The sequence below is a fragment of the Apis cerana genome, linkage group LG10 (assembly GCF_029169275.1).
Source record: "Apis cerana isolate GH-2021 linkage group LG10, AcerK_1.0, whole genome shotgun sequence".
In the NCBI taxonomy this organism is placed as follows: Eukaryota; Metazoa; Arthropoda; class Insecta; order Hymenoptera; family Apidae; genus Apis; species Apis cerana.
This window is the reverse complement of record NC_083861.1, coordinates 11,241,055-11,268,281: the sequence shown is the minus strand read 5'-3', so window position 1 is coordinate 11,268,281 and position 27,227 is coordinate 11,241,055. Positions and strand designations below refer to the sequence as shown.

The window sequence follows — 27,227 nt, the reverse complement described above, 5'->3', positions numbered from 1 at the left end:
CATGAGACTGGCAAGTCTTGTCGCGACTCTGCTTAAAAACAAAAGAACGCCGTTTTCAGATGGCGCCGCGAACGCATGGAGCTAGCAACTTTTGTCACGACTCTTCTTAAAAACGAAAGAACACTATTTTCAGATGGCGCCGCGAACGCATGAGACTGGTAACTCTTGTCGCGACTCTTCTTAAAAACAAAAGAACGCCATTTTCAGATGGCGCCGCGAACGGTAAAGTGACTCGAATTCGCTTAGGATCGTGAAAAAAGGGGGATCTTCAAAGAAGAGAAGTTAAGAATTTGTATCTTTTTTTCCAAATTTTGAAAACTCTTATCTTCAATGTCATCGTTTCTTTCGATGTATGCTCTCGTCGAGAAATATATCGAGGAATAAGTTGAAAATCCGTTTTATCAGATTTATTAGGACGCTTTTATTAAATTTTCGAATTATTTTTGAAGAACATATATATATGTGTGTTTATATCGGTTGCGCAAATAAACGAAACGTGTAGACACGTGGAATGGAATTCGATATAAATTTTCATCGATAATATAAACGGCGTTTTCAGAATGGAACAAAACAGCAACGATGAAAAAGCAGCGTTAAAATTACAAAAGGTTACAAATATAAATTAACAAATGACGAATTCTTGACCGGTAACGATTTCAAGTGCGCAAAATGCAATATTCGTTTCCTGCCCCAACGATCATTGAGATTACAATCGTCATTCTGTTTCAAAGTTCAGTTAGATTAATCGATCGAAAAAGATCATTAATAAGAATCGTTAACCGTCTCGATTTCAGGATAATCAAAGTCTCTCTCTCCCAGCTTCCCAGTTTCAAATATTTTTCACGGAGAAAAAGAAGAAAGAGAAAGAAAACGACGTACAGACGTGATTCTCGTGGTACGGCCACTCGTGGAGAAACATCCCACACACTCTCCTCCACCTCTCGTCCCGGAAATCGACAAGAATCTCGAGTATCGGGGAACTATAGCGGCAACATTTTGCCCGACAGGTGGATGGAATGGTGGCTCCACGAGATACTGGAAAAGCTACAGGAACTGTACCTTGTTTACACCGAGATGAGGGAAGGGGGAGAGGATATAATAAAAAGGAGAAACGAAGAAGGGGAAAATAATACAAAAAATAGAGAAGATGGAGGATCGAAAAAGGGAGGAAGAGAAAAGCATGGAAGCGAGAAAAAGAAGAAAACAGATTAAGGAAACCGAAGATGAAAGATTTAAAAAAAAAAAGAAAGAGAAGAAATAAAAGGATAGAAAGAGACAAGGAGAAGCAAGTTGACTCTGATCCGGATCTGGTTACCGGTGTGCAGGGGGCTACAACGAAACGCAATCCGCCGAATAAAATTGAATCTCGTCACAAGTCGATGTATTTAATGAAAGAAGGAGGAGAAAAAGAAGAAGAAGAGAGGATCCAAGATCAAGAGGATCGACCGCGTAGAAAAGTGGAGTGGTGAAAGGGGAAACGGAGAGCAGCAAGATGAGGAGAAGGGTGGAAAATAAGTATAAAGCCGCCTTCCTTCTTCTCCTCCACCTTCTTCTTCAATCAGAAATTTGCTTTCTTCTTAGGCCCCCTCCCCCCGTGGTGGGTCAGAGGGGATGATTCTTTGCTCTGCGCGAGAGGAGGGTCCCGCAGAAATCCGAAATCGGTTTGGAGACCACTCGAAAATAATCGAATCTCGTGTTGGCTCCTCGAGTGGCTCCTCCCCCTCCTCCACCTCCACTCTATATATTCCGTGTATATATACACTGCGGTTGCCCCCACCCCGCCTTCTCAATGGGCGGCCCTCGGTCTTACGGCAAATATATATATCCTTCCTTGGGAGGGCCATGAATCAAAATTCATTAAGGGGGGGGATTTAAACGGTGGTATCGTATCCCCTCCTATTTCTCCAACGCGTCTCCCCTCGATTTCTCGGAAGAGACATTTTTTACGATTTAAGATTTAAAATTGTTGACGAATTAAGAGAGGGGGGAGAGAAAAAGGTACAAATATAAATCTTATCGCGCTTTTACGTTGTCACTCGTTTGATTGTATATATATATATATATCGAGTAACGAAGATATTAAATGTACGGAAACACGGATTAATGACGGTGGTAACGGATATCATCGAATTTCATTAACTAAAACGATTGCATTAATAATGATATATATATATATGTATATTTCGCAATATTTTATCGCGTTACAAAATTATTGAATTCCAGCGGGGTCGGGAGGGACGACCGCACCGGGGTGGTGTAATTTTCCTGCAAATATAACGGATGTAAATTAATCTTTTATTAACAAAGCCACGCTCCCCCCTCCCTCCTACGGGTAAATCGAAATATTCTTCGTAATTTCATCGCGACAAATTAACGTTAAATTTATCCGTCGGCGAAGCGTTGTGATACAACGCGTATTTGACCATCGGTCGGATATAATTCGAACGAATTAAAGATCGATACATAATAACATACGTCGTATCCCAATTAACGTTCCACGCAACGAAACAGAAGTAGCGGTAATTTGATATTAATATTATTGTTGTTGTTGTTGTTGTTGTTGTTACATCGCGTAATAAATCATTCGTAAGAATCATTCTAGAATCGTGCGATGTATTGCGATATCGTTTTCCTATTTCGACTTCAACTATGATTCGTCGATCGAAATTCGATCGAAACCAAAATTCGTTTCAGGTAAACGGAGTTTTGATTTCCAATGGACGAGGAAGAACGATAATTCGATATTATTAATTATTATTATTATTATATCGCGTAATAAATCATTAAGAATTATCCTAATAAGAATTATTCTAGAATCGTGCAACATATGATCGAAATTCGATGGAAACCAAAATTTTTTTCAGGTAAACGGAGTTTTGATTTCCAATGGACGAAGAAGAACGATAATTCGATATTATTAATTATTATTATTATTATATCGCGTAATAAATAAGAATTATTCTAGAATCGTGCAACATATGATCGAAATTCGATGGAAACCAAAGAAGAAGAACGATAATTCGATATTATTAATTATTATTATTATTATATCGCGTAATAAATAAGAATTATCCTAAAATCGTGCAAAAATATGATCGAAATTCGATCGAAATCAAAGAAGAAGAATGATAATTCGATATTATTTTATTATTATTATCGCGTAATAATTTGTAAGAATTTTTCGTCTGTGGTACTTGAACTTCTCCTCGCTGTTGATTCATCGATCTAAATTCGATCAAAATCGTTCCAAATAAATGGAGTTTTGACCTCCGATAGGCGAAGAATAATAGGAGTTCGATTCAGTTATTTCGATACCATCGATCAAAATTCGTTCCAGATAAATAGAATTTTAGTCTCCAATAGGCGAAAAGTTCGATATTATTATTATAATAATAATTTGTAAGAATACTAGAATCGTTCAACATCGTTTGGAAACGCTCGAGCATTGCGTTTGGAACTCAAAACAATTCTCCTCGCTGTTTATGATTTATCGATCGAGTAATAGGAGTTTCCATTCGATTTTCGTGCCAGATAAATGGAGTTTTGAATAGGCGAAGAAAAATTCGATATTACTTTATTATTATTATCGCCTAATAAATTATTTAAGTAAGAATCGCCATCGACCAAAATTAGTCTCAGATAAATGGAGTTTTGACCTCCAATGGGCCAAGAAAACAGTTCTCCTCGCTATCTGATTTATCGATCGAGTAATAGAAGTTTCCATTCGATCCAGTTATTTCGATACAGGCCAAAATTCGTGCCGGATAAATGGAGTTTTGAATACGAAGAAAAATTCGATATTACTTTATTATTATTATCGCCTAATAGATTATGTAAGTAAGAATTATCGTTAATATTTCAACTTCTCGCTGTTTAATCATCGATCAAAATCCGATCAAAATCGCCGAAATTCCAGATAAATGAAATTTTGATCCCCAATAGGCGAAGAAAAATAATATTTCATCGCGCAATAAATCATTCGTAAGAATCGTTCAACGATATATCCTTTTCCTATAATATTTCAACTTCTCCTCGCACTGTCGATAATTTATCGATCGAACGACGGGAAGTTTGCATTCGATCCAGGCCATCGACTTGGAAAAATTAGTTCCAAATTCGTAAATAGAGAATTCTAACTTTTCATCAAAGGACATATAACACGCTATGCGATACGAAATATGATAATTTTCCCGAACATTTGTATAAATAACAACAACAACAACAGAAAAAAGCAGGATATGTCGAGATCGAATCGTGGCGCAATTCGAGAGGGAACAACGCGTCTCGAAAGGGGTCATTTTCATTAATCGCGCTTACCTTCAACAACTTGATTCCAGACCTTCGTAAATCTCGGTTAAGGTTTGTTTGTTTGGCGGGCAACCGAGACACGACTCCTCCTCCTCCTGTTCTCGCTGCTCTTCTGAAAGAACTCTTCTCGACTTTGCGCCTGTCCTTTAAAACTGGGAAAGCGTTTAAATCGATCCGCGCTCCCCGTGCACGGCAAATCGATTCCTTTGTCCTTTCCCTCCCTTAATCTCTCCCCTTCCTTCTCCGCGCTTTTTAATTAAAAATCAAGCGATGCGGTCTCTTTGAACGCAACTCAAGTCGTCAAGCCGGGGATATTAATTATTCCACTTTGATCGAATTCTACACTTTGGAGATTTATTATATGTATTTATATCGGATTAATGTATTTATTATTCCGATCTTATTAAAATGATCTTATACGAATATCATTTCTAATCGCGATGTTATTTAATTAATAAATTTAACGCAAATCGTGTAAGCGTATTTTTTAATGTTATACATATTCAAAAGACTGTAATTTTTCTTTTCTCTTTTCATTTTCATACGTTAATTCCGTGAATCTTTCATATTCCTTATTTCCCTTTTTATCGTATATTTAATTAAATTCAATTTTATAATAATATACACGTAATGTTATAACGAAATAATAAATTAAATGATAATATAGTTCCCTAAAAAATTATTTGTTCGTAATCAGGGATCTTATGTCTTCGAATTCCCCCAAAATTGAACGAGTTCTCTTTCTTCAACCTCGTCAATCGAATTACAGTCAAATAGTTACACAATACCATACCATTTTCATAAATATTTACAAAGCGATCTAATTACCTTGCCCCCTCCAAACAAGCGCGATAATTAGCAATCGGCGCATCGAAAGCCAAACCGGAACCAAATTTGCCAATTCGACGTGTGCTAACTAGGTCGAACAAACAAGTGCGAATAATTAAGTAGCGTGGTAAACTCATCAACAATTCAATTAGCTTTTCGTTGGTTCGCGAAACGGCGGGAGAGAAGACGACGGGGCGGAGGGGAGAGGAACAGGGGCAACCGCCGCGACACTACTCCCCCCTGGCGGAGAGAATGGCGAGTTACCTGCCCCCTCTCTTCGAGAAAAGAGAACTTTCTTCAACGACGAGGAGGGGGGAAGATTTTAGATTCAAGATCGGGAAATAAACAAAGAGAAGAGGAAAGGAAGATTCCTACCTTACCTTTCGAGAATCGCCTTTGGACGGCGATTTATTCTTAACTTTTTCCACAATCTCTCCGATTCCTTCCATCGTTATCGAGCAAAAGTCGAGTCTTGCTTCGCGTTTTATTTATCCTGGCAACGGCACGAATCCTTTTCTTTTTTATCGCCCCCTCCCTTCTCTCCAAATAGTGTACGAAAGGAAAGAAGGGAGGGGCACGAATCCTTTTTTATCAACTCTTTTAGTCCCAAAAATATACGAAACGAGGAGGGAGGGTAAAAAGAATTTTGTGAAAAGGGGACACGGGAAATTCGCGTCGTTTTCGCGAGTAATGAGGTTAAGAAAGTTTTGTTTTTATCGTTCTGGGGAATTGGTTTCTCTCCGCACAGTTTTATTCTATTTTTTGCACGAAACGAGAGCAGTGTTAAGGGAAAGAATTGGGAAGAGATGCGAGTGAATTTCCAAAAACTTTTCCAGAGAAGTTAAGCTGGCCTATTTTGATATTTATTTATATTTTGAAGCAAATTTTTGATTGTAAGAATAATAAAAATATTCAGTAAGATTTTGTAAGGGAAATATAAATTTTAAGAAGAATCTAAAAAGTAAGAGTAGTTATTAAAAATTGTCCAATCTGCCCGAAACTTATAATTTTACTATCATTTCTATCATACTCGAATGATAGAGACTTTGGAATCTATCCTTATCGCAATATTACGAAGTCATTGCAACAAAAAAAAGGAAACGAGAAGATTTTTGAAAGGATAAAGATTCCATGGAACAATATGAACAAGTATATTCTTTTCACTGTATGAAAAGAGAGGAGACCAAGAAACGAAACACACTAAAATACGCGCAACAATTATTTCAAATCCCTCCCTCCATATTGAAGAGGAACGAACGAATAACAATTAAGAAACAAAAGTTACGGATATTTCTTAGTTTCGTTCGCTTTTTCCATGGACTGTGCTTTTTTGTTATATAAATGAAAACGTTTATAGAAATTTTTTTAACATAACTCGAACTCGGACCATTTTTCGAAATTTTATTTCTTCCTATCCTTTCGCATCCTTTCGAACGTTTGGTAAAACGTTCTCGGTTTAAATCAACTCGATGAATTGTGACGCGACCTAACCTGTACCGTTACGCGCAAAATTGGCCTACAGCCAACTTCCTAAACGCTTATGTCCATACATTAGAAGGTACTTATTTGGATAAATACGCGAGTACATCTTTCGAAGATCCTTGGAATCGCTACGTGGAATGAAGAGCAAAAATAAGGAAAATTTAGCAACGAAACATAATTGGAAACGATTTTCTGAACGGAGATATGGCGTTACACGTTTTTCATTAAAAACGTCAAATAAACGTCTCACAAAGTGTGTCGAAGTGCGTAGTGTTTCGAATCTCTCGTTTTCAATTTATCAGAGCTCGCCTTCTTAAAACGCGACCCTCCTCCTTGAAACAGAGAAAAAGAGGAATAGAATTTTATCAATTTTCCCCATGGAAGGAGGTGGCAAGCGTTTCCATTTTTGTTTCTCGCGCGAAATCCGGCCGGCGGAGGAGAGGATTGGCAAAGGAGGGAAGAGAGGGAAGGGGGGAGGGGCAAAGAGTTATGTAGAGCGGAAAGAGGAAACGAACGTGAAAGGAAATCCAAAGAGGTTCGAAGAATGACTACGTGGAGGAGCTTTGTGCAAAAAGCTCGTCGTTTGTAGTGGACGACAGCGCGAGCAGCCAGAATGTTCAAAGAGATTTTCCTTCCTTCTTCCTTCGAATATCGCCCTGAATCCCTCCCTCTTTCTCTTTCTCTGCCCCGTGGTTGCTCGTTTATTCGATCGTGACTCGATACGTGTAAACGAACGATCGATCAGCGTGTCAACGATTCGATGGTTAAATCGGTTAAATCTCTCACCTGGTGTCTGCCATCCAGCGATGGGATTAAGCGGATCGCGAGTTCGCGAATCAGAAGATACAACGGAATGGTGATAATCTTTTAATATTTTCTTTCCAAGATTTGAAGAAAAATGAAAAGAAGAAAGAAAAAGGATTCGAGGCGGATTTAGAAATCTCGAATTATTATTGTTTCTTGCTTTAAATAATATTCTTTTTCTCTCTCTTTAGATTTAAAACGGCGCGGATATTTGGTTCGTTCGAAAATTGTTCCAATACTCGAGTCGAGCTCGAACCCATCGCTAGGCTCGATACACACCGAGAGGCGGGAAAACGATTCAATCGACAAAATGGATTGTCGATAGCGTAATGCGGCTTCGACAAGCTTTGTGGATGTAACACAATTATTTTACGCCGATACAGAAGTTCCCCCCCTCGTTAAATCTCCCTTCCTTCCCCCCGAACGAATCTATGTTAATGATCGTGTTTCTGCGTTATTGAACGATGTCGAAGTCGTCGAGTGGCGTGCTGCTATCGACAGCACGCGTCAACTCTTCGCGCGATCTATGAATCTTTGAACGAAATTTCAATGAGCCAAACGTTTCTCCGACATCGTCGTTTATCGCGCACACAGAGAATATAAATTTCGTTTAATCGATTCATCGATAAAACCTCTCTCTCTCTCTCTCTCTCTCTCTCTTTCTTTCTCGTTTGTTATACACGAGAAAAGCTCGGCTCTATTCGAGCCAATTTTTTTTTAATTCGTCCTAGAACGTTCTTATTTACGGAAAATATCTCGAGAAAAGTAATTTCGTTTTCCTCGGATTTTTTAATCTATTTTTACTTGGAGAAAAAAAGAAAATTCTTCTTCTTCGAGTAACTTTAATTCCTCTCTTTCCTTTCGTATTAATTGGGAAAATGGGAAGATAGATGTATATCCTTTCTTCATAACGGAGACGATGTACCGTATGTTCGTTTTCGAGGAAAACGGGGGGAAGAAAATTGTTACAATTTTTTTTTCTGTCGCAGGAGTGCAAGCGCCTCCGAGGAACGATTCGGTACGTTTGGAGCCAGGACCTCTGAGCGGCGCTGGAGCGCTGTACGTCGCCGCGACATGTGCGTGCGCCTTGATACTGGTGGTGGGGAGCGTGGCGAGCGCCCTGTACATTCGCAACAGCAAGGCTCGAATACAAGAGTCGCAGTAAGTGTATAAGCAGAATTTTATACACCATTTTACCAAACCAAAAATCTCTCTTCGCTCTTTCTCTCTTTCCTTTTTTTTAACTACGATTTTCGTTTTCACGTTTCAACATTTCTCCACGCTCGAAAAATTGAAATTGTGAATAAACGGACGGAAAATCAATTTATTATTATCGCCGAAATATTATCGCGAGGAGCGATGTAAACAGAACGCGTAACGGGCGCGTACACATCGATGATCGTCGATGAATAAAATCGCCGGGGGATCGTAAATTACCGTAAATCGGAACGGAGATGGAACAAATATATCGGATTTCGTTTTCGGATAACGAACCTTTAAAAATGCAAATTTCCAACCGTTGAACCGGTAAAAAAAAATCCTAGCGGCGCGCAAATTCGTTCGATTTTTCAATTTTTTCCCCCTCTCCTAATTTCACGGGCGGAATCCAAAAAAAAAGAAAATTTGCGATGCGATTAGAGGGCAGCCAATATGCTCGTATCGCATATCTCAAGAGTTTCCCAAGGGTTCGACGAGCCGAGTTCTTCTTTTGCCTCGGGTCGGTGGAAGGAGAGAGAAAGATTCTACGCTCTCTTTCTTTCTTTCTCCCCCCTCCCCCCGGGAAATTCATGGGATAAGAACTCCGGTAGGAGAACTCCGTCCGCATGAAATATCCTTTCAATAAGCCCGGGTGATCCGTCTGCCACCACGTTTTATTGCGCCAGCTTACCTTCTCCCAGGAAAGGAGGAATCTCCTTCGCCTCCTCCTTCGCGGAATTAACTAACCGCACCGGTTAGTTGATCGAGGTGTCCGCCATCTTCGCCGTATTAATTCCATTATTACGATCCGTATATACACGCGAATATTAAATTCGCAATTAACGATCCCTCCTTTACCGATCGAGACGGATGGAAATCGTCCGTTCCATCGCTGGAAAAAAGGCAACGTCGTTCGGATGAAAAGTTGAGATTAAAAATTTTAATGCACGCTCGTCGTCGTGCACTTTCATCGTTATCGCCCCGTGATATCTCTTCGGAAGGGGATTACTTTTATCAGAGGGGGAGGAGTGGAATTTTCACGAGGAGGAAAGTGGCCGATTGTCTCTATGGAGGGACGTATATTAGCCCTTTTTGAGGGCCTCTGATGAACGCGCGGCTTTACGATCTATATATATATATATATACATTCTCTCCTTCTAGGGAGGAGGGAAGAAGGCGAGATTTTACATCCGTTCGCTCGAGTAAACACCGTCGACCCTCGTCGTCTCGATCTCGACGTCGCACAAAGGACGATTGGACGGGGGGACAGGATGCTCTTTGCGGCTACGAGTGCTTCTTCTCAGAAGGAATTTTCTTACGAGAGAAGAAAATTTCAACGATTTTTTCCTCCTTTCTCTCATTTTATCGAGGAATGATATTTCACAATTTGGCACGTTGCAGGGAAATTTTCGAAACGACGGATCGATTTTTCTGTTCATATCGAGAGTTGGATACGCATTATTCGATATAAACGTAGTTTTTCCCCCTCCCTTCCCCCCGTCGAGCTTTTATAACCCCATTTCGCGATGTATAAATTATTAAGCCATACCTTGAAGGAAGATTGCATCCGGGAAAGAAGAAGAAGAGGAAGATTCGAGGCGAAGAAGTTTCGAGAGGGGAAGGGAGGAGGAAACTTTTACTCGCTGCTCTCGACTACTCTACTCTCCTCCTTTTTTTCTTCTTCTTCTTCTTCTTCTAGAGACTCGTTGCACTTAGCTCGAATATATTAATTCTCTCCTTGGAGGGGACTGTCGGAATTGTGATTTTTACGCGAGATTTAAATAGGAAAATATATACGTACATAATTTAAGTAAAGAAGATTTAAACACTCGTTCCACTTGGTTTTAATTTTTTCTCTCTCTCTCTCTTTGTCTCTCTACTTTCCTCGAAGAGAGAAACTTTGCGAAATTTCCAGCGTCTCGTCTCGTCTCGTCTTCCTTTCGTCGCTTTATAATTAATACTAATTTGCATAGTAATAACTCTGCAGCGCAAGAGGAGGATTCCGTACCGCGCGTTAAAATTAGATACGAAAATGAAATAAGTTTCATTGTCGCGCGGCTCTGATGCATCGTAAACAGACGAAAGGGCTGGCACGCGCGTTCCATCGAAACATCTTGATCCCTGATCGAGAAGAATTGTTTTTAATCGTGGAGAGATAATAACGTGTTTAAAGGGGAGGATGTCGAGATCGATTAAATATCTTCGATTACACGATCCGTTGCGCGATGAAATTATAGAAAAATGAAGAGAGGAGTAGAAAAGTTGGAGGGGGAAGCGCGCGCCCTTTGTGCAGCCCCCGCCGTTCCAATTCACCCTCAAAGTGGACCAATTGTCTCTCCTCTCTAGCTACCGTTATTAAATCTTTTGAAGTTTCCTCCTCCTCCTCCTCCTCGAGGAATTTTTCTCAAGATGGAAATAGTTTTGGATCCAGACGAATATTAATTCTAACAGCCGTTAACCGTGATAATGACAAACGTTACAGCTCGAATTTTTCTTAAATTGGAGTTTTTAGATAGAATGTTCATCGATATCTTTTTATTTATTTATTTACTCTTAAAACATGTAGTCTTAATTTCTCTCAAAATGGACCAATTGCATTCCTCATAGATTATTGAAATTCCTTCTCGATATTTTTTTCTATTTATTTGCCCAATTCTCCTTAAAATTTCTTCCCGCGGAATTTTTTTCTTAAAATGAAAACAGTTTCAGATTTATCACGATGTTTGTGCATCAACATTTTTTCATTTACTTATTCTTGAAACGTACAATTCCAGTTTCCCTCAAAACCAATTGTGTCTCTTCACGGATTATCAAATCTTTTGAAATCTTTTGAACTTTCTTCTCGTGGAATTTTTCTGTTTATTTATTCTCGAAACGTAAACTTCCACGTTCCAATTTCCCCGTGAAAGTGGACCAATTGTCTTTTCACGGATTATTAAATCTTTTCAAATTTCCTCGAAGCGAAATTTCTCTTAAAAAATGGGAAATAGTTTCAGATCTACAACAATACATCGACATTTTTCTACTTATTTATTCTTAAAACGTACATTACCACGTTTAACTCCAAATGAACCAATTATCTTGTAATAATAATTCTTAAATCTTTCGAAATTTCTTCCCGCCAACATTTATTCCACTTCCAAGTATCTTCTCCGTGAAATTTTCCTCAAGAAATAACAGTCTCAGATTCAAACAACGAACACAATAATCACCAAAATAATTGTATCGAATAATATATACAACGCGTACCAATTAAATAATCTAATCATCGATGTTTAAACGCTACTGCAACGACAGCAAAATAACTCGACCGTTACGAACCGTTTCCGCGATAATTTCTTCCTTCAATTCGACCAACGAACAACATCCCCTCTCCTTCCTCCCGTATTTACACGCCAAATTATCTCGCCGAATTATCGACGGTCGAACGGAGCGAAGGCGAAAACGTATATAAAAAGCGTATACCCGATGGGACGACGGATGTAAACCGCTCCCCTCTCCTTCCTAGCGAATACAAAGAATCGAGGGAGGGGGAAGAAGGAAAAGAACCGAGGACCGATTTGAAATAGTCGCCTCTCTTTTCCTCTCGTCCAACTTTTTTCCCGTCGAACCGTGGATTTACCAACGGCCGATAAATCCGGCCGAAATATCGGAATTACTCGCTGCTACCTCCGTGAATTTCTCTTTTTCACTCACTATCTCTCTTTCTCTCTGTGCGTGGAGAATTTTAGTCGGTTGTTTTCTCCTCGCCGGCCATCTCTCTGATATCTAGCACGGCGCAAAGGGGAACGGAGCACCCTCCTTTGAAAATTTTGGCCCCGCGGGCCAACCGGTAATTTGACACGGCGCGAGGATCGATCGTAGCGGATATGTTATCGTCGCGGGATGGAAACGAACGAATTTTCTGGCTCGATGATTACGAAGAAATTTGAAATTTTCCTCAAGATGTTTCTGAAATATATACGTATATGCAATTAGTTATATCTATTTTAATTAATTTCATAGATATATATAAAGGTATAATTTAATATATATATATATATATATTCGAGAAATGAGAGAAATCTTTTTAAAGTAATTTCTACGAGGAAAGGGGTGCGCTTCGTGATAAGACGGCCTAATTTGAATATTTCTGGTACGAGGAAAGGCACTTAAAATTCCTCTACCCCTAAGACAAGTTCACGGTGGTTATCTCACGGAGGAGATGGAAATTTTATATCACGATTTTATAATCTTCTTTAAGTCCTCCCTTCCCTATCGTACTCAGTTCCCATTTTCCTAAAATTTCCCAATTTTTTTTTTTTTGTTTTATTTCCAATTCCAACAAAAATACGAAAATCGATCTGTCTCACGATCTTCCCTTCCAGGAAAACGCTGCCCTGCTGCAGCTACTCGGCGGCAGAAACTGGCGGCCTCGCGAGAAGTTCCGTCCTGGTCAGAGTCGACCCACGGCCCGGCAGCGCCAATTCCGGGAGCTACGCGACCATCGCCGATCTGGAGCCGTTATACGCGAGGCCGTGCGGCTCCAGGGCGAGTTACTACGCCTCCAGCCACGTCACGCATCTGAGCCAGGTATCGTGCAATTAATCAGACGTTTCAAGTCACGAAGGGAATGGTATTGACTTCGAGACTGGAAAAGCGTTAGGAAATTAAATTGTCGAGTTTCGATTTCGAAGATTTGTAGAACCCCTTTTTTCAATTATTAAATTGGATTATATTATTTATATGATATATATTTCGAAATTACAAAATACTCGGTTACAAATAGGAAATATTACCAAGTCAAGCTCGTGAATGTTTCTCTTTAAATTTGATGGCTGTTAGAATCGTTGTCTTTGAAATTTGAATCTCTTTATATATATATATATCTCGAAAGCAAAGTTAAAATGCTCTCACTCCCAGAAATAACTTAACAAAAAACAGAAACAAAATCGAAGCTGATGTATTGTCTCTGAAATTTGATATATCTTTTAAATCTTTTAATCTATATTATTCACACGTATCCCTCGAAATTAGAAAATGCTCTCGCAGCAACGACTGAACGGCACACACGTTCCCTGAAATAACGTAACAGGTTTAAGGAGCGGGAACAAAGTCGAAAGTAAATGAGAATCGGATTTCCTCTCTTCGTCCATCCGCTCTCTCTTTCTCGCCTCCTCTTCGAATTCGACGCCGTTTTATCGCACGAGACAGAGACGACACGATTACTCTTCTCTTTCTCTTTGTCGCGTGCAAGACGAAAGAAAGAGAGAGAGAGAAAGACGCTCGAAAACTTGATCGAATTTGCGGTCGTGGGGAGAGTGGAGCGAGGGCCGTTTTCCGCCAACAACTCCTCCCCCTCCCACTCCTCTTTATTCACTCTATTTCAAACCTTCCTCACGCTTGCCTCCGGAAACTGGTACACGTGTTAAATCCCTTTTCCCTTCCTGTTCTTTCTCCCTTTCCCTCCTCTTGGAATCTTGTTGTAGGAAGGTTCTCCTTGGAGAGATGCTCTCCTCTTTGGGAAAGGGAAGGGAAGGGAAGGGTTGAAAAGGAGGTTTGCTTATGGAGGAACGTCTTATGTACACTTGCGATACGAGAAGCGAGAAAGGGGGGATACGTTCTTTCTTTTCTTTTATTTATTTTTTTTTTTTGATAGATAAGGTGGATGGATGATTAACATTTTCCAATCTGCTATATTAACTATTTTGAAGCTGTAAAAAAAAAAAGAATATTAGGGATATTAAAAAAAAAATATTATTAAGGAATTATCATATTCTCATATTCTCCATTTCTTTTTTCTTTTTTCTTTTGGAAGAGGAATTTTTTTTTTTTTGGATGGATAAGCTGATGGATAATATTTGTTAACATTTTCCAATCTGCTATTTTGAAGCTGTAAAAAAGGAAAAAAAGAATATTAAAAAAAAGTATTATTAACGAATTATCAAATTCTTCCTTCCTTCTCTTTCCCTCCTTTTTTTTTTTTTTCTTTTAGATAAATAATACTTGTTAACATTTTTCAATCTGCTATATTAACTATTTTGAAGCTGTGGAAAAAAAAGAATATTGAAAAAAAAAGTATTATTAACTTAAAGGTCGCTCCCTCCCCTCCCCTCCCGTATATTCCACGATCAAACGAGATGGTAACTTTAATATTATTCTTTTGATTTGAAATGCAAATTCAAATCCCCCGCCAAAGGGGATATTATACGACCGAGTAGTATAATTGCGTAAAACGTTGATCGATGCTCGGGTGAATAATTAATAGAGCGGAGAGAGAGTCGACAATTTACAATTTGCACGGAGGAAAAGGCGGTCGTCGATTTCGAAGCGGGCTCGCTCGCCTTCCTTTCTCGTTGTTCTCCTCTATCTTCGCCTAGAGCGCGCCACCAGCGATCTCTTTGTGATCGCACGGAATTCAAATTTCAATGGAGAACCGGGTAAGGCGATGCGCGACTTTTGTTCGGTAAAGAAGATCCCCTCTCGATCGACTCGTCGAAAGATTGTTTGACGCCGATCGGAGAAGAGTATTTCGCACATCTCGTCGCACACCCTTCCCATCTTCCTTCCAAAATTTCTTACGCTAGAACGGGAAGGAAAAATTAGAAATAAAAAAAAAACAATACTTGAAAAAGAAAGAAAGAGAATCGTATTGTAAAATTATTTCCAAAAGTATTTAAAAATTTATCCTCACGTATATCTGAATCTCTCTCTTCTCGCGTCCGAAACGAAAAACGAGAGAGAAGATAAGAGGAGAAATACGTACAAGCAAAGAGGTAGAGGGAGGGGAGGTTATAGAGATCGCGCAAATGTCGAATAAATATGCAATGGAGTTTAGAAAGAGCAGCGAGGCATCGCTCGATTCGCGTAACAAAGTCTAGAGGGGCACTTTCCGCCCGCGAAACGAGCGTTTTACATTAATTTCCCGGGGAAAAAGAAAGTGGGGTACTACCACCTGTGCTCTTCGCTATTCAAAGAGGAGGAAAGAGAGAGAGAAAGAGGGAGGTGAATCGGGCGAAAAAGGTTACACACGCGGTTACCTTTTTCCTTCCTCTTCCCAAGGAACCCTTGTGGATAGCGAGAGAGAGAGAGAGAGAGAGAGAGAAGCTGGAAGTGGGTCTCCTCCTCCTGTGATTGTTTCGGCTTTGATCTTGGATCAATTTACCGGGTATATACGCGTATATGCCCCAACCCTCCTCCTCTGTTCTCGTCTGAAACGCGCCAACTTTGTTGCACCGACACGAACAACAGAGAGAGAGAGAGTCTTTATAGAAACGCGTGCAGTAGCGATGGGTTCGAGTACGTCGCGAAACGTGGAACCACGAATCCAAAGGATAAGAATTCTTTGCAAGTATTGTAACATTTTTGAATTTTGAATAATGGGAATTATTTTACCTTTAATTTTTTAAACAAAGAAACAAACAAATAAAAAATAATATACACATAAATTACATATACAGATCGAAAGTGAATTTGATCGAAGTTGGTGTTAAAAGGAAAAAATCTCAATTTGCATATTTCATTACCAAAAAAAAATATATAATTCGGCCAAACTAATTCTGATTCTCTAATAAATCCCTTCCTGCGATCTTTAACACCCAACTCATAATTCTACCTCCAACTTTCCGCCACTCTCGAACCCATCGCTGAGTAAAACCACCAGCAGCCGGAGCGCGAATATACACGTGTAATACACAAGGAGGTGCATGTAACCGCCAACCTCGAGGATGGGAAACGGTTATCCTTTAACGCAACGATCTCGTTCGCGCCCTCTCTTCTCAAAACTCGCCCAGTCATGTAATCCAGCAACGTCTTATCCCTCCTGTAAAACGATACGCTTGAGATCCATCCACCCATACGCCCGAGAAGAAGCCATTACTGCTCCTGTCTACCTACAGAGAGAGAGAGAGAGACTATTCTCCTCCTCCTGATCCTCCCGATAAACTCGAAAAGGAACAACCTGTCCCCCTCCCTCGAGCGAGATAACCAGTCTCTTCGACCAATCGGAGATGGCGTGCAAGTTTTGCTTTTAATTGCGAATTTTTTTCTTGCTTTCTTTCACACATTTTCTGCTGAATCGAGGAGATGCTCGATCGGTATTTTTGACGATCCTCACCTCACCTTCTTGCTTTAGTTTTCACTCTGGTTGAGAAGCAGAGCGGAGAAAAATCGCTCTTTTCCTTTTGGAAATCGAAGGGAATTGAATTATTTAAATAGTTGGTGTATTCGTGGAGAGGAGAGATGGATCTCTTTTAGGTTTTGTATTTAAAAATACGACGATCGAACTCGAGATCGAGGTAAAAAAAAGATAAAAGTTTTCAAAGTTTTTCCTTCTACTTCCCTTTCCCCTCCCTTTTCCTTGTTCTTCTCGGTGGATAAAAATGGTGGAAGATGGCGAAAGGTGGCGGTGGGTTCTTTAAAGAAAAAAAGGAAAAAAAGAAAATCGTACAATCCGAGATCCTTCCGTTATTAATTAATCCGTTTGCCTCGCCTTTAAATCGAATCGACGGAATTATTAAATTATCGGAAGGAAGGGCGGATATTGTTAATTAATTATCCGACTTCAAGTTGAAAAGTTTCGCCTGGACCGCAAAAAAAAAAAAAAAAAAGAAGGGCTTCGACGTGGCGTGGAATAGCCTTCCCTCGAAGAGAGAAAAAAAAGGGAAATGAAGGCAAGTGGGCTGCCGAAAACTATGGGGAAGAGAGGGAGAGGGGAGGGGATGCGACGTTTGATGAGAGAGAGAGAGAGAAACTCTCTCGATAAATAAATCGAATTGATGCATTGCGCGTATCCGGCAAAAAGTTCGCCGATGGCGCGCTGTTAAATCAATAGCGACTCGATTGTGATTGTATAAAAAAAAAAAAAGCGATTTGTCAATTTAGATTCGGTACAAGAAGAGATAGAATAAATAAATAAAAGGAAAAAGATCATATAGCTTGTCCTTTCTTCTTTTTCTTTTTTTTTTTTTTTATCTTCCCCTCCCAATTTTAACGAAAAGCAAAGCTTTATCTTCGAACGGTGATGCAATTAATTCGCATGATGCATAAGCAATATCAATCGAAATCAATCGCGGAACACGGCCAAGCGCGAAACAAATGATAAACGAAACGATCGAGGGGGGGGGAGGAATAATATTTGTAGCTCGTATTCGCGGTTTTATTTTTCCTCCCAAACTCTGCGACTGAGCGTTTGCGATTGTACATATACGAATAATAATGATAATGATCTGAAACTGCCATATTAGAAAAAAAAAATTTACCGTGCAAAATGCCATCAAAACCACGATCTAATCACCGCCATCGTTGTAACGCAGGCGAATAAAGCAAAGCGTTTGATAACTCGATTATCCCCTCCCCCGTATTTTTATTTTTATAGTGCCACGGCGCTTGCTCGTAATTCACTTGGGCGGAGAGAGGAAACCCTGTTACTGCTTGCAAACATTATAATTAAAAGTGGTAGAAGCGTGGTCCGGTTATCGCCGGTTTAAACCAACGGCGAAAAGCAACGATGGAAGCATCCGCTTTTGCTCACCATAATAACGAAATTATTGCACCTACCTCCCTGTCTCTCTCTCTCTCTCTCCATCTAGTGGCTGTTCTCGTGCCGCCGCGATTATCGCAGTTGAACAAAGCACGCTCCTCGCTTCCACGTTCCACTATTTATATTTATAAGCTTATTCTCCGCCCGTCGAAATTCCACCGCCTCTCGAAATTCCGGCACCGTTTCTTTTCATACGATTATTATTTAAATCTCATCGTCTCGTCGTATTTTCATTGATGAAAAAAAATGAAAAGGAGAAGAGAAACAATTGGAAACTGATAACGGAAACTGAAATAACGGAAAGATTATTTAGTAAAGAGGAGTCGCCTCTTTTTTTTCAAATTATTTCGTAAAACATCAGGATAGAGAGATTCTTACTTATTTATTTACTTACTTACTTACTCTCCCCCCTCCCCTCTACAGATTCGCACACACGTGATCGTGTCCAGTAATAATTTGCGCGCGTCGCGCTAATGCTTCTCGAAGCGTCGAGCCTCTCCTCTTCCTTTCTCCTTCTCCCACTACCACGCTGAAGCACGTACACACAAAGAGGCCGTTGCACGCGTAGACGCGTGCAAATGGGATGGGAGGGGCCGGAGGCAAAACTGCGGAAAATTGAAATTAATGAATAACCCGTCTCCCCTCCTCCTGTTTGCTCCCCACCCCTGGTCCTTCTACGCAACGCGGGGACCTGGTGGAAAATCGTCGTGGAACAAAGGGGAGTGCGGCTGGAGTACGATGGAAACGACGATATAACGATGACACGCAACGCGAGGGTATAAAAGCGCGATGGTATAGCGAGGGTTGTCTTCTTCCTTCCTCTCTCTCTCTCTCTCCTGCTCTTCTTCACATCGTCCTTCGGAGACACCTTTTTCGCGTCTTGTTACAGGCGACAAATGCTTTTTTAACGAGTTTTCCGCGGATGGGATTTTCTTTCGTGATGAATTATGCAGACGAGCGTGTCAGAGAGAAAGAAAGAGAGGGGAAAGGGTGGAAATTGTTTAAGAATCCCTTTGCTGTCTGCTCGTCGTCGTATCAGATTTAATACTCTCGGAGTACCTGTTAATTTACAGTCGACCGATCCTTGCGAGAAGGCGAGAGCACTCGCCGTGTCGAGGTCTGCCCTCTACTGTCGCAATCTCGTGCAGGAGGGCACCTTCGGTCGGGTCTACAAAGGCACGTTGGAACTGGCCGGAAGGGAGCAAGAAGTCATCATAAAGACAGTCACAGGTATTGATCGATACGTCGCAATTATAATTTCTATCTAGATTTTTATTTCCGATTCGCGCGGTGGAAAAAATAAATTCCTCGATACGTGCTACGTATTCTTCGTACGTTCGAATTTTTCGCGGCGATAGTCTGCGTTAGCAACGCGCGATAAGGTAGAGAATCGTGCGTACCTACAACCGATTACATACTCGTGAGAACTTTCTTATTCGCGAATTCTCTCCCATTTTCGAAATTCAAAATCGAATCGAAACGAGTAACATAGAAATCAACAATTCTAGAAGTGGCATCGGCTTATCAAGCCTCTTTGCTGGTGGTCGAGGGGTCGCAATTGGCAGGACTGGTGCACTCGAACATAGCTTCGCTCGCTGCCGCATGCCTGGACAGTTCTTGCCCTTTATTGGCGTACACGAGCACGCCGGGCGAGTTGAATCTGAAGCTCTACCTTACCGATGGAAACCACCATCCCGGGACAAGGGATTTGGTGCACGTTGGTGCACAGGTTGCCAGAGCAGGGGCATTCTTGCACGGTCGAGGCCTCCTGCACAGGTATGATCGCATATCTACTACTTTTTACGTTCGACAACTCGTCGAGAGTCGATTAGAGCGTTTTCAACCGATTTGTTTCAGGCAGATATGACTAAGTGACTAGTAAATAGTCAAATACCATTATTCGTGTCACACGAGTAAAATGTTACGCAAAGAAAAGCCACTTAAAAAAAAAAAAAAGAAAAAAAGAACGAATCTTCAAATAGATCGTGTTTGTACAAGATACGAGAAAGAAATTGGAACGCTCTGTGTTTAATCGGGCGTATATACTTTTCAGGGATATCGCTGCCAGAAATTGTTTGATCGAGCCAAGCAGTCTTCGTGTCCGATTAGCCGATACGGCTTTGGCGCGAGATCTCTTCCCTCAGGACTACCATTGTCTCGGTGATAACGAGAACAGACCCATTCGTTGGATGGCCTTGGAGACCCTCCAGCACAATCAGTACAGCACTGCGACAGACGTGGTGCGTATCATGAAGCGTTGCCGTAATCTAAAGATATTTAAATTACTCCTGAAAATAATTAATAAAGTATTATGTATATTATTAGCATTAAATGTAATTACAGTACGAGATATAATTGTTCTTTTTTCTGTTCTTTTTTACTTCGGATTTAAATATACACGATTTATACATATACAATAATGTTTGCAATACATACTTATATAGTGGAAAAAAAATTATTCCAAGGTAGAAAAAAAAAAAATTATTTAAATCAAAAGATGTACCGAACAGTTAGTTAATTTACTTATTAATAATACATACGCTTCATTAAAAATGCATGCATAATGCAATTTCTGTTGCAATATTATCGAACTGATACATAGAATACAAAGTATATAGTTACTTGCAACAAATTATCATTTTCAAGTGACATTGTCGAAGATATGGTAGACATTATCGAAGAAACTTAAAATTGAAAAAAGCCACATGTCATAAATATGAATAGAATTAATGAATATTAATGACAAAAGAACTTGAAAAGGAATTGCTTGCAGCATTGTTTCAAGCTAAATATTTGGCTGAAATTCATTCATCTTGTTTGAACGTTTAATTAATATTTTGCTCGAATCGAATGATCCAACGTTCGAGATAATCAGTCGTCCAAGATAAAAATAAAATCGTTGTATCAACAACCGCTTATTAATACATATATACGCTTCGAGAAACGAAAATTGTTCACATATTTAAAAAAGCATCGGGAATAACATTTTTAACTTTGTATCCGATAACGGTTTAAACCGTTGAACGATACCGATGTAAATGACACCGATGATTCACTTTTACCGACTGATCGTTTTCTCTCTCTCTTCTTCTTTTCCCTCTTCTTTTTCGTTCCAGTGGTCGTTCGGCGTGTTCCTGTGGGAATTGGCGACGATGGGCCAGCAACCGTACGTCGAGGTTGACCCGTTCGAAATGATGGCGTGCCTTCGAGACGGTTACCGACTGGCCCAGCCGAGGCCCTGCCCCGACGAATTCTTCGCCGTGATGGCCGTCTGTTGGTTAGGTCTGTCCAGGGACCGGCCGACCATGCCTCAACTCCTCGCCTATCTTCAAGACTTTCACGACGCCCTCGGCGGTTTCGTTTAAAAAAATATAACTCGACTCGTGTTGTTCCCAACCAACCACAGTTCCTTCGAAACACACACACACACGCATATACACACGCACAGTCGCGTTCTTCTTCTGAAAGAAACGAGAGATTCGATGATATAAATCTTTGAAAGTGCATATATAACGTACGTTCAAATGGTGGTGGTACGGTGGTTTCAAAAAGACGGAAGGATGGAAGAGAGGCGAAAATCACTGCCCATTTGCGATTATCGATTCGTCAAGCGACGGTTTGTTATTATTAGGTGATATACTCGATTGCTGTTCCCTTGTTGCGCCACTGTATCGTGGAAGGGCCGCGCATTTTGTTTTCGAAATTTCTCTTTTTTCTCTTTTTTCCTTTTCGAAAAACACGCGGATTTAAAAATGATTCGCTGGTGGACAACGTGTGTAGATGTAGATAGATAGATAGATAGATAGATAGATAGGTAGGTAGATAGATAGATAGAATCGCGACCCTCCCTCCGTGATCCGACGATGAAAACATCGACGCGCGTGTAATATATCCGTCCATAGCAGTTAAAAAAAAAAAAAAAAAAAAAAAAAAAAAAACCCGAAGCGCACGATATTCCTTTTCCCTTGTTTTTGTTTTTGTTGTGTTTCCTTTTCCGCGAAACATCCGCGGGAGCGGATGAAAACCGCGTACGAGGGCACCTGTGAACCTGCAACCGGTGCCGCGGCGCGCGCAGTCTTTCACAGCCACGCTGCTGAACCATGCTTGCTGCATGCATGCGAACTTTATTCTCGAAACTTCTCGCTTCTCTCTCTCTCTTCTAAATATGCGTGTATCGTTCCATCTCTCCGTACGGTTTTACAGTTAACGGAAAAAAAAGAAAAAGAATCTCAATTTACGCGATGATCACTTTTTCGAATTCGATTATTAACGAGAGCAACGATCAAAAAAAAGAATTTTGTCCGCAGTCGAAAAATTTTGAGACAAAAGGGAGGGGGGAAAACTACTATTTTTCTAAACTTTAAGGTCGCGTCAATATTTTGACATTGATTACATTTATTAGAACGTTGTTTAGTCCTGCGAAAAGAAGAAGGAAAAAAAGGAAACAAAATTTTTCACGTTTTTTTTTCTCTCTTTAATATCCGTTTTGCAAAAGTACATTTGGGATATCGGTCGATGGTGTAAGAGATCACGATGTTATATTACGTAAGAATGTACTTTTTACGTATATATCGAGAATAAGAAAAATTCTCGAGCAGAGCGTTAGAGTTTTATTAGGCGGGTTCGCGGAGTGAAATTATCTATGCGGTTATCTACAGTGTGTGTTATACACCGGTGTATATAGGTGGCGTTAACCTGGAAAAAAAATATTTGCTTGCAACCATTTTATAAATAATGCATTAAGTTCGAAAAAGGGGAAAGTACGAAGCGAGAGGGGAGATGGCGAACAGTGGCGAAGAAAATAGATCGCCTCCTTGCTGTTCGACGAGAAATTCTCGAGGAATATCATCGAAACGAAAAAGGAAAAAAAACTTTCTCATCTATTTTAGAATTTCGTATAAAATTCTCCGGGCACAAGATCATTCTCCAAGATTAATTATTATCACGTGAAATTAGCGTCGAGACGTAAATCTCGAGGAATCGATATCGCGAATGTATTCCGCGCAAAAATTTAAGAGACTTGTTCGACGGAAGAATTGCAGTGACCGACGTTACTAACGCAGTTTCGAGGTTATGTTTATGCGCGCCGTTGTCAACGAGACGATTTGTCCAAACGAGAGGAAAAGTTTCAACATTTCTACAATTTCCGGTTCACGTTCACAGTTCCCTCCGCTCTCGCATTATATCTTCACACTCTCTGAAACACTCTTTGATACGCGTGGCATCAATAACGACGAAAGTAAATGAAAAAGAGAAAACAACCTCGCAATTGCGAATACGTAGGAGCGCGGGCAAAATGATGTATCGTCGTTGAGCAAAGAAGGAATTTCAAAAAAATTGTTTAGCTAAACGCAATCTCGTCTCGTTAAACACGTTCGTCGTCGTTAACCTTTGAAACATTGCTGTTCGCGTCGCGCTTCGTCCAATTCGACAAAAATCCTCGGCCATTCTTACGAAGAAGCGATATTCGCCCACCAGATCGCGCTCTCTGCGTTCGTTTAAGCGAGGCGACGTTTGAAACGGTTAAAGAAAAGCGAACAACGACGGGGGAGAAGAAGAAGAAGGATCTTGTGATGCGTACACACCGTTGCGTAAATGGGCGGTACACAGAACTTGTAACTTCGTATTCATGTATCTATTTAATACCACACCGCGCAAGAAAGTCACTTAATCGACAATTATCCACCACCACGTCTCGCGTCTCCTAATTAAGCTCGGATCTTCGTGATTTTCACTTTTATTATATACATCGCCTCCTCGAGCGACCATCCACTCGACATTTCTATGGTTCTAGCTATTCGATACGCGTGTGTAAGTATACATGGTATGGTATGGAAGCGTCAAGAAGGATGTTATTTAATTAATATTAAGTAAGATATCGATAAGAGATGTACATAATGAATTTTAAACGGTGAATTGTAAAGATCGCTGCACGATACACTTAGTCGTGTTATTTAAATTACGTATTTATTTCGATATAGGTACGCCAACTCGAACGAGAAGAAGAATCGTACAGAACACTTCTAGTCTCTTTCTCTAGTCTCGATCGATTTTATAACGACACGTTAGTCTCGTTATCGAGCTTACTGGAAGAAAAGCGTATTTTTAAACTATTGATTACTTTTTTGTACATGATGTTGTACAACTTTGACATAATTTATATATACATACATATATATATATATATATATATATAACGTTTTGCTTTCGATTTATATAAAAATCGACTCGAGCAAGAAGGAAGATTCGCCGCATTTCGGGGAAGAGAAGAAAGTCATTGGATTTAAAAAACGAGAAACAGCGGCGAAAAATCCCTGAAAAGACGCGAGATGACGTAAACACACACACGTTTTTTAAATGTATTCGATGTGTAAATGTCGCATGATGTTCCTGACTACGACCATTAATAACTTTATCGCACTCTTTCTCTTTCACACTCTCTCTCTCTCTCTCTCTCTCCAGTTTTCGACTTGTACACACCTCCCTTTTCTTTAGCATCTATAAAAATGCTAAAAAATCTACGATCATTTCACAGTAAATGTGCAGCCTGTGTACGGCTCACGGGCATATTTCAACTAACCGCTAATTAATATTACCCACTATTTAAAATAATTATCACTCTCGCTAAACTATTCATTATATACGACGTTTATTCATCCTAAAGTCGAGTTTCATTTCCTAAACGAAATCGTCGTCGACTTTAATAATACCGATGTGTATAATTCACCGAGATTAATCATAGAGATAAGGGATCCTCTTCGATGTCTTATTCTCCCCTCCCCCCGCCCGCCTTCGTTTCATTAGTGAGGAGGAACAGGGTAGGCTAGCGCTGCACACTTTTTTTCGCTATCTCGCCGTATTTAGAAGAGGAAGAAGAAGAAGAAGAAGGAAAGCTTCGCGTCAACGTCACCCTCTTTTCTCCCTCTTACTCGAAGAGGAAGGTACTCGAAGAGGAAATCGGCGGTATCCGCCTTCCCCCCAACGCAACCAAAGACAACCCCACCTCATCTCACGAGACAGTTCCAATCGACTGTAAATAATAATCTCTAGCGAATGATAAGTGGTGCGCCGAGTGAGTTGATTTGTGCAGATTCTATTATTTCCTACGACGATTTACGGGATTATTTTTCAACGGAGAATGAAATATACGTGTTAAAAAAAGAATTTCTTTTCATTTTATCCATCCAATAACCACGATTCGAAATCGAACGATCGAAAGAAGAAAGGCTTATTAATAATTATCCTCCAAGATGATCCTTTTTCCTTTTTAACACTTCGATAAAATGTTTCAATACTACTAATCCAAATATTTATTAAATTTTCCCCAACTTTTTTGTCGTTCCATTGCATTAATTTTCATCAAAGTTGAATAAAAATTCATAACCTCCGACTTAACCCTCGACATTTATTACTTAAAAACTTTTCACGAATAATTATCCAAAGTATTCCTGCTCGAAAGATTTATTAATAATTATCCCGATGATCTTTTTTCTTTTTAACGCTTCGATAAAATGTTACAATTGACTCTGTTTATCGAAAAATACTACTAATCCAAATATTCATTAAATTTTTCTTCTCGTTACATTATTAATTTCATCTCGAGTCAAGTTGAATAAAAATTTTTCGACAAGATTTTTCGATAAGATTATTTTTAACCGAAAAAAAAAAAAAAAATCGAAGCAGCATGCACTCGAATCGAACTCGACCATGCGCGCTCTGCAAAGAGCACGGTAAAGGTACACCACGTACACACGGGCTGCTGGTAGGAGAGACCCTTTCTAAAATCGCGGGAGCCGACCGGAAACAGTGCGAAGGCCCCGAAAGAGGAGAACGAGGAGTGGGGAGCGTGGTCGAGCGTGGGGGAGGGAGAGAAAGAAAAAAAGACGCGAGAAAAGAGAGGAGGAGGAGGGCAAAGCGTGGAGGGGCACGCACTATTTCCTAATCGAAGCGAGAGAGAGAGAGAGAAAGAGAGAGAGCGAGAGGCAGCCGACCAACGAAAATGAAAGTGACGGAGAAAGTTGGGGCATTGTTACGGAGCGTAAGCCCAGCGTGTGACGATGTTGTATGCCTGAAAATCCGATTTCGATTCGTGTGGGCACGCGTTCTCGCTCCTCCGCTCATGCGCATGCGCGTATGCGTGTATATATCGATCACGTGCGCAATGAGAATTGAAACCTTTGCTCAGTCACGATTTTTCTTTTCTTTTTTTTTTTCTTTTTTTTTTTCTTTTATTATTTTTAGACGAGAAGAGGAATATACACGTACGGTTCGTTTATCATCGATTTTAAAATTTTTTATAAATATTTGGAATTTTTCTTCTCTCAAGTAAGATTGTTTGTTTACGCTGTTTGTACACGCTGTTTGTAACGAGTTAATAAAAAAAGAAGAAAAGGAAAAAAAGAAATATTTCCATTTTTCGAGTCTAAACATATATAGTTGCGCGATTAATATTCGCGTAAGGGCGCGAGTCAAGGACAGTTAACTCTATAGATTTCTAAATTATCGACTATCTCTGTTTACCGGCGTTGCGAAATTCATTGCTCCGAGTCGGAGAAGAAATTGGGTCGTTAAATACGAATTTCTTTTCTCTTTTCTTTTTTCTTTTTCTCTCGTTTCCTTTTCGATCCTAACCAATTTCCTTTTCCGTGACGATACCGTAACGACGAATCGTTTTTCGAATTTATATACATTTATTCGCGATAAACTTAAATGAGAAGAAAATCCGCTAGAATTTTTTATTTTTGTTAGCGTCTGTTGGTATTTTTTCCAAATTTAAATTCTACTTGGAACGAAACTTTTATTCATACGCGTCACATATTTCGACTCGATGAAGCAAAGGAAGAAGTTTTGAAAAGAAGAAGCAACCTTGTTGCAAATTTAGTGGTATTACGTTGTTACAGGTGAAAAAAAAAAAAAAAAGTTTCGAAAATAATCTTACGAATTATTATAACTGATTTTTATGTCGAGGTTATCGTTACCAAAAACGTCTCAGGAATATTTGGCAGGGTGAAAGCCCTAAGTGTCCTCCCCACCCTCCTCCATACTAGTTACGCCATTCACTATGGATCATTGGTATTGCGATATCTCG

General features: G+C 40.0%; 1 protein-coding gene and 1 long non-coding RNA gene across 5 annotated transcripts in view; one reads left to right on the top strand and one right to left on the bottom strand.

Moving 5' to 3' along the window:
• Window positions 1-25,303, top strand: part of LOC107997012 (tyrosine-protein kinase Drl-like) — an 84,699-nt gene extending 59,396 nt beyond the window's left edge. For all 4 annotated transcript variants that reach the window (XM_062080534.1, XM_062080535.1, XM_062080537.1 and 1 more), the window contains 6 exons: window positions 8,412-8,583; window positions 12,987-13,191; window positions 19,213-19,369; window positions 19,648-19,915; window positions 20,193-20,379; window positions 21,256-25,303. In XM_062080534.1, the coding sequence (XP_061936518.1) occupies window positions 8,412-8,583; window positions 12,987-13,191; window positions 19,213-19,369; window positions 19,648-19,915; window positions 20,193-20,379; window positions 21,256-21,504 (1,238 nt within the window). In that variant the 3' untranslated portion in view covers window positions 21,505-25,303. The remainder of the gene's footprint in view (window positions 1-8,411; window positions 8,584-12,986; window positions 13,192-19,212; window positions 19,370-19,647; window positions 19,916-20,192; window positions 20,380-21,255) is intronic.
• On the bottom strand, window positions 11,148-12,146 carry LOC133666797 (uncharacterized). Its single transcript, XR_009831457.1, has 2 exons — window positions 11,386-12,146; window positions 11,148-11,306 (listed from the first exon to the last, which is right to left on the bottom strand). It is a non-coding gene; the product is annotated as an uncharacterized LOC133666797 (long non-coding RNA).
• Window positions 25,304-27,227: the final 1,924 nt, after the last annotated feature.